Source organism: Cetorhinus maximus, chromosome 9 (genome assembly GCF_964194155.1).
Source record: "Cetorhinus maximus chromosome 9, sCetMax3.hap1.1, whole genome shotgun sequence".
In the NCBI taxonomy this organism is placed as follows: Eukaryota; Metazoa; Chordata; class Chondrichthyes; order Lamniformes; family Cetorhinidae; genus Cetorhinus; species Cetorhinus maximus.
Window position 1 is genome coordinate 126,103,267 of NC_135887.1, and position 12,852 is coordinate 126,116,118.

The window sequence follows — 12,852 nt, forward strand, 5'->3', positions numbered from 1 at the left end:
CTGAGGCCTTTGAAATTTGGCACTCTTGGTTGTTCTGATGTGTGCAAGTTGAAAAGCTTTAACAGCATGTCTCTTCTTTCAGCAAAATTAGGGAACTTCTCCCCGCTATCCTGGCTAAATATGTCCCTCAACTAACATCACTCAGACAGATTATCTCATCATTATCATATTGCTGTTTGAGGCACTTTGCTGCATGCGAATTGGCTGCTGTGTTTCCTATGGTGACATCATTTCAAAAAGTATTCATTTTTTATGGACCAAATGGCGGCCTCCTGTGCTGTAACCATTTATCAGATAATTGGCTGTAAAATGCTTTGGGACATCCTGAGGTTGTGAAAGTTGCCGTGTGAATAGGGAAGTCTTATTTAAGTGGTCATTTTTCACATGAAGTGAGCCTGGGAGTGTCAGCAAGATATTTGACAGGAGGGCCAATGGCAGCAAAACCCAGTTCTCTCATCCAGTGCCTACATCTGGGTGCCTCCATGCACAGGTTACTGGAGTGCAGTAAAGTAGAAACCCTGGCTTTGGGCTGCCAACCTGTGACAAAATAAAAAATCAACTGGCGATCCTACGGGTCAACATCTAACTTGGACTGGATCAGGAAACAAAAGCTGAAACGCTTCCCAAGCTGCATGACCACTGAGCCATTGGGGAGCCCAAAATTCCTTTTGTTAGAACTAATAAAGTTAAACACACAAGTAGCTAAATCATAACGTGCTGTCAAATATGGACCACTTTTTAATGTTAGCGAGCTATAAGGCTAGCAATCATATTAATTTTCTCCTGACTTAAACGAACAAAAATAGTTCCTGAAGTTGTTATAGTTACTCAGAGCACGCTCAGAAGATTAATAACTTTTCTGTTTATTTCTAAATGTTAAATGTATTTCAGATGGTTGGAACAGAAGATTGATTTTAGAGGAAATATGCTGAAATGGCTGCCCGTTTGTTGATAAATTAGAGTAAAACTGTAATTTTTTGAACTATTGATACTTTGGAGAAACGCAAGGACAGGTGAACCATTTCACATGCTGGTGAAGCAATGCCTGTGTACGGCTAAATTATGAGTCAAAGGACTGAGAATGTTAAGAGCTTTGAATGACTAATGCAAAAACAACTATCCTGCTGGAGATACCTCAGCCATCCATAAGCTGGGGATCTCCATGAAGTGAATGGGTTCAGGAATAAAATCAAGGCCCTAAATTACAATACGATGGGCAGAATTTTCAGTTTGATGTGCCGGTGGGGGTCGGCCCCCACACGTCCGTGTGTAAAATGACGCGCGGTGATGTCGGGCGAGCGTCCCGACGTCACTGCGCGCTGTCGCGATATTTCGCCGGGTGGGCGCACGGTAAAACCTGATGCGCGCCCGCCATTAATTAAGGGGCCAGTTAAGGCCCTTTAGTCTTCAGTCGACGCTGATTATTCGGTGCCTGTGTGATCTTTGGGTCGGCGAACGAGCGCAACGGGCAGGGGGGTAGGAGACATTTGTATTAACCTCATCCATGGGCGGGATAAGAGGGCTCAGTGGGGTCGTCAATCTGCTCTATGAAGTATTTATTGGAGAAAGTTTTTTAAACTTGCCTGTGTGATCTGCAGTGCTTCAGAACGCATCCCAGCAGGTTTTTCTGGACTTTAAACCTTCAGGTCAGCACTCTGCAGTGAGGAATCTTTTGCCGGCCTGTAGCTTTCAGGAAGCCTTCCCTTAGCCTGGGTATGGGATCTGACATGTCCACTAGAGGCAGCTCTTCTAAGGAGGAAGGGAGGGCTAGAAGGAGGAGGAGGCCAGGAGCACACCTTCAGCCTCCAGGGGAGCCACCTTTGGGAGGACAGGTGCAGGCACAAGGGGCGCAGGGCCAAGAGGTAGTCCAAGGTGGAAGACGCCACTATCCTGCTGCCAGGGTATACAGGTGGGGAAGCAGTTACCTCAATATGTCTGAGGTGCAGTGCCGAAGGAGGCTCCGACTGTCAAGGGAGACAGTCAACTATATCTGTCAGGTGATTGGCCCTGAGACCTCCCCGAACGGTGTGAGTGGACACCCCATGCCAGTGGCTCTGAAGGTCACAGCTTCCCTCAACTTCTATGCCTCTGGCTCATTCCAGGGCTCGGTGGGTGATGTTTGCGGTGTCTCCCAATCAGCTGTCCACACTTGTGTCAAGCAGGTCACAGACGCTCTGTTCAGACATGCATTGACATTCATCCACTTCCACTGGGACCAGGCAAGCCAGACACAGCGAGCCAGAGGCTTCGCAGCCATTGCTGGCTTCCCCCGTGTCCAGGGTGCAATAGACTGTACACATGTGGCCATCAAGGCACCAGCAGGTGAGCCCGGTGCCTTCGTCAACAGGAAGGGCTCCCACGCCATGAACATGCAGATAGTGTGTGATCACAGGATGCTGATTCTACAAGTCTGTGCAAGGTACCCAGGCAGCTCCCACGACACCTACACCCTCAGGCACTGCCAGGTGCCGGGGCTCTTCAGTGCTCCAGCCTGGCTGGATGGATGGCTGCTGGGTGACAAGGGCTATCCCCTCAGAAGGTGGCTCATGACGCCTCTCCGCCTTCCAAGAACAGAAGCTGAGCAGCGGTACAATAGGAGCCACGCCTCCACAAGGGCTGTGGTGGAGAGAACCATCGGTCTTCTCAAGATGTGCTTCCGATGCCTGGACCGCTCAGGGGGCACACACCAGCACCCCCCAGATCAAGTGTCGCTGATAGTGGTTGCATCCTGCGCTCTCCTCAGTCTTGCGCTGGAAAGGGGGGACACAGTGGACGATGAAGACGTCGACACAGTGTCTGCGGCTGCACACGATGAGTCCAGCAGTGAGTCCGAGGATGAGCAGGCACAGGGAAATGCTGAGGGGGTAGACGCTGACCCTGGACCACTCCAAGGAGGCAGGGACACCCGGGATGCTTTAATCCAACAAACCTTCAGCTACCACAACACAGATGGATCACCAGGACAAGCCTGTGCTGCCGCCTTGATACTCGACACCTAAGTGCAAAATCTGCCAGGTCAGCAGCACTAACTAAGGGCTTTAGACAAAAATGTCCAAAGGAACACTCATGACACTTTTCTTAAACATACACATGCAGAAGAAACGAGCCAATCTCAGCCATGGTCGCACATCTGGCATTTAATGTGTGAATCAGAAGTTCTCACAATTATTAAACACTAGTGTAAACAGTTAAAAATAAATCATAAGGATCTAATCTCGGGCCAACACAAAAGCACCAGTGAGAAACCCGTGGTGTGCCGAAGGTGGCTTATACTTTCGTTTCCGGGTGCTACGTCTTGGTGCTGCCCCATCGCTTGGAGTGGCACCTGAGCCAGCCTGCTGTCTCTGCTGTCCTGTTGGCCTCGATGACCTTGGCAGTTGTCCTCTGGCCCATGGAGCCTGTGTTGGGTCCGCCTGGGAGGGAGCTGCCAGTTCCACAGCTGGCATCTCCCCAGTTGTCGCAGCCTCACCGGATGCTACGGTCACTGGCAGAGGGGTGGAGGAGCTGGTGCCCTCATCCAGAGCGCCCTGAGAGGAGCCCGCAGAGATGACAGGCAGCTGCTGCGCCAACGTGAGATTGCCTTGGACCTCCCTGCTCACCTTGGATGGATGGGCAACGAGCTGGGAAGCTTGATGCCCACACCATCTCCCACACTGGCAGTGACCAGCTGAGCTCATTGCCGATGTGAGGGCTTGCTGGTCAGAGCGCATCCCAGGAAGCCCTGGCGGGTCTCCTGGAGTAGGCTCTCTACGAGAGTCGCCACTCTCTACATGGAGGATGCTTGGCACTCGGGCATGTGGCTCATAGCTTTGGCGGGTGTCTGCATAGACTCAGAGATCAAGCCAAGCATAGCCTCATGTATCAACCCCAGATGCTTCCGCACACCCGGCCACATTTCCTGCACCTGCTGCGTTGCGGTTGACTCCAGAGGCACATCATCAGGCACCGACTGAGCATGTGCCTGGTCCCCTGCAGTCCTCCGACTGCTGGCACCATAGGCTCTCTCTGTCTCTGCCAGCTCCTCGAGCGACTGTGAAGTGCCCTCTCCACTGTGCCCCGGGACACTAGCCGATTTTCCAATTCCCCCCGAGGTGCTAATATCTGCACTGGTGCCTGCCTCGCAGAAATGGTGTGACGCTGGTGAGACTTCAGGCCCCTCAGGAGTAAGATGGGGCATCTGCAGCTCCTCCTCCCGGCCGTGCTCTGATGATGCTGGAAGGAAGAACAAGGACAGTGGATCAGCTAGTGTGCAGACACTAACAAACTTCATCCCTATCCTCCCAGCTCATTATTTGCTCAACCTTCCAGAACCAATTGACACGAAAATTGTTTGGGTCGTAAGTAGTGACGAGGATAGCCTTAGATTACAGGAGGATATAGACGGGCTGGTAAGGTGGGCTGATCAGTGGTAAATGGAATTTAATGTGGATAAGTGTGAGGTGATGCACTTGGGCAGGACAAACAAGACATGGGAATACGCGATGAATGGTAGGACCCTGGGAAGTAACAAGGATCAGAGGGACCTTGCTGTGCATGTCCACCAGGCCCTTAAGGTAGCGGGATGGGTAGATAAGGTGGTTAAGAAGGCATATAGGATACTTGCCTTTATTAGCCGAGGCATAGAATATAAGAGCAGGGAGGTTATGCTGGAACTTATAAAACGCTGGTTAGGCCACAGCTAGAGTATTGCGTGCAGTTCTGGAATCCGCATTATGGAAAGGATGTGATTGCACTAGAGAGAGTGCAGAGGAGAATTATCAGGATGTTGCCTGGTCTGGAGAGTTTTAATTATGAGAGATTGGATAGACTGGGGTTATTTTCCCTGGAGCAGAGGAGATTGAGGGGGGGGCATGATTGAGGTGTATAAAATTATGAGGGGCATAGATAGGGTAGACAGGAAGGAACTTTTCCCCTTAGTGGAGGGATCAATAACTCGGGGGCATAGATTTAAGATAAGGGGCAGGAGGTTTAGAGGGGATGAGAGGAAGAATTTTTTCACCCAGAGGGTGGTGGGAATCTGGAACTCACTGCCTGAAAGAGTGGTAGAGGCAGAAACCCTCATAACATTTATGAAATATTTGGATGTGCACTTGCAATGCCATGGCATACAAGGCTATGGGCCTGGTGCTGGAAAATGTGATTAGAATATTTAGATACTTGTTTGACTGGCGCACACTCGATGGGCCAAAGGGCCTTTTTCTGTGATGTAGACCTCTATGACTGTAGGACTCTATGACCCAGCAATGTTGCAACAATAACTAATTTAACAATCCTCAGTGCTATGGCTGTTCGGAGGACAATGCAGACCTCACTGTTGGCCTTAAATACCTCGCCGTGCCACCCCAGCCTCACCGACACCAGTAGATCTGGGTGCCTCTCCAGCTCAAGAACCTCCTGTTCGAAACGCCTTAATATGGAGAGCTGTGCCTGGCCGCCTCCAGTCCTCGCATGCTTGGACGCATTATGAGGATTCTTCTCCTGAAAAAGAGAGAAGATCATTCATTAGGGCAAATTGCACAGACTCTGCTTGCGCACGTCGCACCCCAACCAGATTGGGGCATATCAGGCCTCCAGTGTCTCCTCTCCCCGCTGCTGCCGATCACTCAGACCAAGATGCTAGGCCTGCTCCGCACCCGTCCCCTTGGACACATGCTGCCTACATCATGTTAGGAACCAGACGGTATTTCCTCCCATAGCAAGAAGGCGCAAGCATGTGCAACGTAGAGGGTAGCAGATGGTTCTTTGCCACGACACCTTGAAGCTCCCCTTCCACCATCTCATCACCCTGACTAGGACATGTCCTGGAGTTCTGAGTCTGCGCCTCGCTGCACCTCCTGCAGGTTGCCCCCAAACCAGTCATGTGCAACTAAGAGCAACACATGGTGCAGGGGAGAACTCATTTCCTCATGACCCACTCAGGCTGACCTCAGCATGGGCACTATCTGCTTGGCCACCCAGCAAGGGAAAAATGTCCTAAATGATTCAATGTAGTCACGACACTGAGACTTGGGAGGTGGGGGGGCCTTAGAGGGTAAGGCTACCTGCTGGGTTAAATGCCCAATGCCAACATGGTACTCACCCTGCCAGAGCGCAACAAATCGTTGAAGCGTTGGCGGCACTGGATCCAGGTGTGCCGCACCACGTCACGGGAGATCACCACCTCCACCACCTCCTCCCAGGCACGTTTCATCATGTGCAGGGGGCCTCCTCCTCCCTGGGGGACCAACACCTCCCACTGTGCTGCCACCTCCTCGAGGAGGGCAGCAAGGCAGTCATCGGAAAAGCGAGGGGTACTTTCACCCCCTGCTGGTCTACCCTGCAGCCTGCCCTGCTCCTCTAGCCTACCCTCCAGCCTGGCCTGCACACCCAAACCCCTCTCGTGCGGCCTAGCACTGGTCATTGTGAGCAGCCTGCAGGAGGCTGCCAGACCTTCCTTTAAACAGGCTGCCGGGTCTCCATTAGACCTGGCGATCTGTGCACGTCCACCAACGCCCTCACATTCCCACTATCCACGGGAGTCGGCTGATACGCTGGTCGGACCTTAATTGGCCCGCCCATGTAAAATGGCGGAGGGGATCCGACCACGGATGGCATACCTTTGTGGACTGGCTACGGTCTTATGGGTTAGCGGAGGGGTGGGGGGGGTCCCTCCTGTTCAGACACCCTGCATCCCCACTGAGGGCACCACAGTGGAAAGGGCCATCCAAGCTCATTCGCCCTCCCCTGCCCCACAGCCCCCTGATCTCCCACCCACCTCTCTGGCCTGGTCCTTGCAAGGTCGCCCACTTGTCTACCAGCCCGGGTTCCTCCATGACTCCTCGTTGGGGACTGACTGCAGTACCAGCGGTTGCCACCATTCCCAGTGACTCTGATTGGCCGGCAGCTCTTGGAGGTGGGACATCGTCCCTCATTGGGGCGGAAGCCATGAGCTCAGGTAATTGATGAATGACACCGGAGATGAACGGCTTCAGTTCTGTGGAGAGACTAGAGAAGCTGGAAGTGATTTCTTTAGAGCAAAATTAAGGGGAGATTTAATAAATGTATTTAAAATTATGAAGGTATTTGATAGAGTAACCAGAAGCAACAAATTGAAGGAATTTGGCAATTGAAAAGAACCAGAGTGGAGATGTGGAGAATATTTTTGATGCGGTCAGTTGCTGTGATCTGAAATGCCTGACAGAGTGGTAGAAGCAAATTCAATACTAACTTTGAAAAAGGAATTGGATATATCCTTGTGGGGGGGTGGGGTGGGGGTGTAGTTGTGGCGTGGGTTAAAGAATTTGTAAGGTTGTGGGGAAGGAAGTGGAGCTAATTGGACAGCTCTTTCAAAGAGCTAGCACAAGCATGATGGGCCAAATGGCCTCCTTCTGTGCTGTAAAATTCTACGGGGAGGATTTTCACCAAGTCCAGGGGGGCGGGGCGGTTGGGCGCGTATCCGATCGCCACCCGCGATTGGCTGCGCACCGCCGTTTTATGTGGGCGGGCCAATTAAGGCCTGCTCAGCGTAACGTGCACCTGGAAGCGCTGAGCGCTCCCTGTGCAGGCGGGGCGGGGTGGGGTAGGCTGAGTCGGGGCCTGCACTCTTTCACGCATGCTTATGCGCGCGATGGAGCGCAGAAATCTCCCTGAGGCAAAGAGCTGCCTCAGGGAGATCAATTTGAGTTTCAAAAATTTTAATAAAGGGAAACAAAAATTTAGGACATGTCCCCTCATGTGAAAGTGTCACATGAGCTGGGACATGTCAATGAATTTTAATGAAAATCTTTATTTCGTCAGGACACACACCCGATGTCACCGCGCGTCATTTTACGCGTCGGCGAGCAGGCCCCACCCCCGCTCGCCGAGCCGAAGACTCTGGCCTATGTATGATTCTATGAAGACTAACTGCTTCCCTGGGTACTCATTGGTTAAATGCACTAGCTGCTGTCGTACTGACCCAGGCTGCTCAGGAAGGCCCAGGGTTCCGTTCCTGGATCTTTTCTGATTTAGATGATTTCAGCTGTTGGGCTACCACAACTTAACCTGCATGATCCAAATGTGAAGGGTGGGAAACCAATCCACCCAAGGACCAATACCAGCTCGTGCCATGTGCATGTGCCAGCAGAAAGGGAAACTTTGAGCTGTAACACCTCAGATTGTGGGAATGTCCATGAGTATACCACTCATGTCAAGGGGGGTTAACAAACACAGTGGGCAGAATTTTTCACATGGCGGGCGGGCTCAGCCGGAGGGGGCAGTTGCGGAACCGATCGCCGCCCACGATCGGCTCCGCGCCGCCATTTTACGCGGGCAGGCCAATTAAGACCCTCCCAGCGTAATACGCGAGCAGTAGCACTCGGTGCTACCTGTGCGGGGCAAGGGGAGGAGGGAGAGTCAGGGCCACCACTCTTTCACGCATGCACGCGAAAGAGCGCTTAAATCTCCCTGATGCACAGAGCTGCCTCAGGGAGATTGAATCGATATTAAAATTATTAAATAAAAGGTTCCAAAATTTACTTAAACATGCCCCCTAATGTGACTGCGTCACATGAGATGGAACTTGTTTTTATATTTATGAAAATATTTTTATTTATTTAATAAAAGCTTCAGGAAACTTCATCCCGCTCGTGGGTGAGGTTTCCTAAAAAAAAACGTGAAGAGCCCAAGTGCACCCGCCGAACGACATTTCGCAGGACTGCGCGATGACATCAGGACACACACCCGAAGTCATCACGTGTCATTTTACGCGTCGGCGTATTGGGCCCGCCCCAGCGCGCCGGCTGAAAAATCCTGCCCAGTGGCTGCTTGGCACATGTCAAATTATACTGCAGCGAGAATTGCATCTGACATTAATGTCTGCAATTTACCACAACATGAAAATGTTTTCCTCATGATAGAGAAGTTTTATAATCAGACTTGAAAAGAATGAAACTTCTCGTTTGTAGTTAAGTTCTCAGTGCCAGTGTTTCCAAAGTGACCACGCTGGAATATTTCCAGTTTGTTCGAATGCATCTGCCTTATTGTAATGTGCAAAATATTAATGCTGCCAAAAAATGAAATATTCCTGAATACGGAGAAAGCTCATTACTGTCAGCTTAAAAAGTCATTGTTGGGAGGAATTCATGACATGTAAATGAGAAATTCTTGCACATAAGTAGTGGGTAGTTTAGCAAAAGAGTGTGTGTGTGCGCGCGTGTGTGTGTGTGCGCGTGTGTGTGCCTTATGCCTTATGTATATTGTGGAAGCAGATCTCCCATCGCATTGATTACAGTGAGGCAGAGGATAACAGTATGAGTTTTATCAAGCAAGTGTGACACAGGCAGGAAAGTGTGACAGCAAGCACGTGCTATATGTTAAAATATAAAGCTGCACATAGAGTAAGTAATGGCTTGGATGGGACCTGAAAATGTCTTCCTGGAATCTGTCGTAAATGCTAGTCACTTACTGCCCTTGCTTTATCAATAAGTTGTCTCTGTCTCACCCAGTCATTGCACTTTAAAGGGTTCCTTTGGTGCTCTTTAAGCACTGTTTTCAAAATTCTGTATGTGGTCACTGTGCAGAACTCACTGATTTTTATGTGTTTGTGGAATGTGGGTGTCACTGGCTAGGTCAACATTTATTACCCATCCCTAATTTCCCTTGTTCAGAGGGCAGTTAAGAGTCAACCACATTGCTGTGGGTCTGGAGTCATATGTACACCAGACCAGTTAAGGACAGCAGATTTCCTTCCCTAAAAGACAGTAGTGAACCAGATGGGTTTCTTTTTTTTTTATAAGGACCAGCAATGGTTTCATGGTTTAATTCCCAGATTTTTATTGGATTTCACCATCTGCTGTGGTGGGATTTGAACCCATGCTCCACCAGAGCATTAGCCTGGTATCACTGCAATATTAGCCCATTGATAATACCACTATGCCAAAGCCTCCCCTCAATCATGCAGCATAGTGACCTGAATGTAAATAGATAACAAGTTGAGTACATTTCAAACATCTACGAGAAAAAATACACTTGGGATTCAAGCTTCCTGTTGAACGCTATTCATTACTTGGAAATGATCGGTTACTTGCTTTAAATATTGAGAGTACACAGCATATTGGATTACTTGTTGTGGGTTTTGATTGATAAAGTAAAATGTTGAACCTTGTTTTGGTGAACAGATTTATACCGACTGGGCCAATCATTACCTGGCGAAGTCTGGCCACAAGCGGCTTATCAGAGACCTACAGCAGGACGTGACAGATGGTGTGCTCCTGGCTGAGATCATCCAGGTTGTAGGTATGTGACGCCTTTATTCCCATTGGTGTGGTTCTTCTGAAAAAGGTAGTGAGCTGGTTGGCTGGTTGCTTTGACGATGCAGTTTCTCCAACCCCAGGATGACACCGGGGGGGCTGCATCTTACCTGTGTCAGGCGGGCTGGGCAGGGGCGGGCACGGAGCTGATTGCCGCCTGCGATTGGCTGTGTGCCGCCATTTCACATGGACAGGCCAATTAAGGCCCGCCCGGCGTGACACACTCAGCTCAGCACTACCTGTACGGGCGGGGGGGAGGAGGGAGAGTCAGGGCCTGTAAGAGCGCAGCAATCTCCCTGAGGCATGGAACTGCCCCAGGGAGATTAAGCCGATCGTAAAACTTTTTAATAAAGGAGGAAAAAAATTATTTAAACATGTCCCATCATGTGACAGTGTCACATGAGCTGGGACATGTTTGTGAATTGTGCAAAATTTAATGAATCATTTTATAAAACCTTCAGCAAACCTCATCCCGCCCGTGGATGAGGTTTCCTAAAAAAATGTGAAGGCCACTTGGGCTCTTCACCTGCCCGCCAACCATAAGGTTGGACGGGCAGCGTTGCTAACAACTTTAATTGGTTTTTTAATGGCCTTAATAGGCCGTTGACAGTTCGGTGGGTGTGCAGCCGCCTCCGGCGCATGCCCACCAAACACGATATCGGAATGACGCACGTTGACATTGGGACGCACGCCCGACATCATCTCGCGTCATTTTGCGCGTTGGCGTGTCAGGCCCACCCCCGCACGCCAATGGCAATATTCTGGCCCAGGTTTCAACTGTTAATTGAGTTAAATCCGGAATAAACAATTAAATGTTATAAATTGTATCAGGTATTTGTGTTGATGTTCAGACTCATTATCATATTTAAAGTGCCAAATAACCAAGAGTTGGCTGTCCGCCCAACTCATGGCCTCAGTGGAGGCCAGGAATGGATGGGTTGGAGGTGGGTATGGGTTTGGAATTTTATTTTTAAGATTTTAACCACTTCCCCCACTAACATTCCTCCCTTCTCTTGATAAAAATTGCCCCCTTAAGAGTCTAAACTAGGAAGTATAAACTAGAATGTTATCTATAGAGTTTAGAAGAATGAGAGGTAATCTTATTGAAACATAACATTCTGAGGGACCTTGACAAGGTAGATGCTGAGAGGATGTTTTCCCTCATGGGGGACTCTAGAACCCGGGGCACGGTTTAAAGATAAGGGTTCTCCCATTTAAAATGGAGAAGAAGAGGATGAAGAACAGACAGCCTTGGAGGCTGGGTCATTGAATAAATTCAAGGCTGAGTTAGACAGAATTTTCATTGACGGGGGAGTCAAGGGTTATGAGGAACAGGCAAGAAAGTGGCATTAAGACCACAATCAGATCAGCTTTATCTTATTGAATGGCAGAGCAGGCTCAATGGGCCAAATGGCCTACTCCTGTTCCTATTATTTATGATCTTATTCACTGTAATTCATGTGAAATTTAAGAGAGGGAAAGGAAGATGAGATTAAGAGAATGATAAGAAGACAAAAAAAAGTAAAAAGATTATTTTAATTTTTTTTAAACAGTAATTAAATTCTAAAAGAATGAAGCATCACACTTGTAAAATTGTATATTAATTACCCGAGAGATTGTTTGGTGGTAATTGACATACATCACACCAATAAAAATTCACCTATTCCTGAAAGCACTATCTCTAGCTTTTTCTGGTGTGTTTACTGGGTAACTAGTGGGTGAGTACTGCAACTTCCCCTCATTGCGTTTGAATAACAAGTCTTTTAGAGGGGTACCGGAGCATCGAAGGCCATTCTCTTGGGCCCCCATCAACATCTCCAAGTCTTTTATGTTCAGTCCCTGGGTGTCATCTTGTGCTGAGTCAGGTAGTACAGAACTCTGCTGCACTGCTGCCACGGTGAGCTTAACTTCTTCTCCTTCAACCATTCTCTCACCAACATTGCTCACCCCCACCTTCATCTCTTCCTTCTGCCACTGAATCAGATATGGACTTGACCTCTTCATTACCCTTCAAGCTGCCTTCCAGCAGCAATCTCCGCCAATACACTTTATCAAAAATGCTTCCACATCCCCATCTTGCCTGTCCTCTTTAACTCCAGTGGCTACTTGTGTCTCAATGTTGCTTTTAAATTTCCTCTCCTGTTTTTTCAAATTCTCCACAGTCGCACCCCACCTGATCTTAATTATCTCTTGCTTTAAATGCCTGCCCAAACCCTCCTCTGTCACCACACTTATCCTTAACACCTGCTTACTATGTTTCGCCAGCAGCTAATGGTTTTTCATTCTTCTGGAAGTCTCTACTTAGTTTTCTCCACCTCCCCCAACCTCCCTGCTTTCAACAATCTCCTCAAAAAGCTCCTCAACAACTGTAGCTTTAGTTCCCAGCCCAGATTCTCCATACCTTTGGCTTGGTGTCCTTGGTAACTCTTCCTTCCTTATTCCATCAGCCTTGGTAACCCACTCACCCTGAGTCAGAGTGCCATAAGTTGGCGGGGGGGGGGGGCTCCACACCAGAGTTGAATTACATTAAGATAATGTTCCATACTGAGGGAGGGCTGCACTGTCAGAGGTGCTGTCTTCTGGG

At 49.3% G+C, this 12,852-nt stretch overlaps 1 protein-coding gene across 3 annotated transcripts in view; it reads left to right on the forward strand.

Annotated features, from left to right (window-relative positions):
• Positions 1-12,852, forward strand: part of nav2a (neuron navigator 2a) — a 465,240-nt gene that overhangs the window by 105,393 nt on the left and 346,995 nt on the right. For all 3 annotated transcript variants that reach the window (XM_078549510.1, XM_078549511.1, XM_078549512.1), the window contains exon 2: positions 10,137-10,254. In XM_078549510.1, the coding sequence (XP_078405636.1) occupies positions 10,137-10,254 (118 nt within the window). The remainder of the gene's footprint in view (positions 1-10,136; positions 10,255-12,852) is intronic.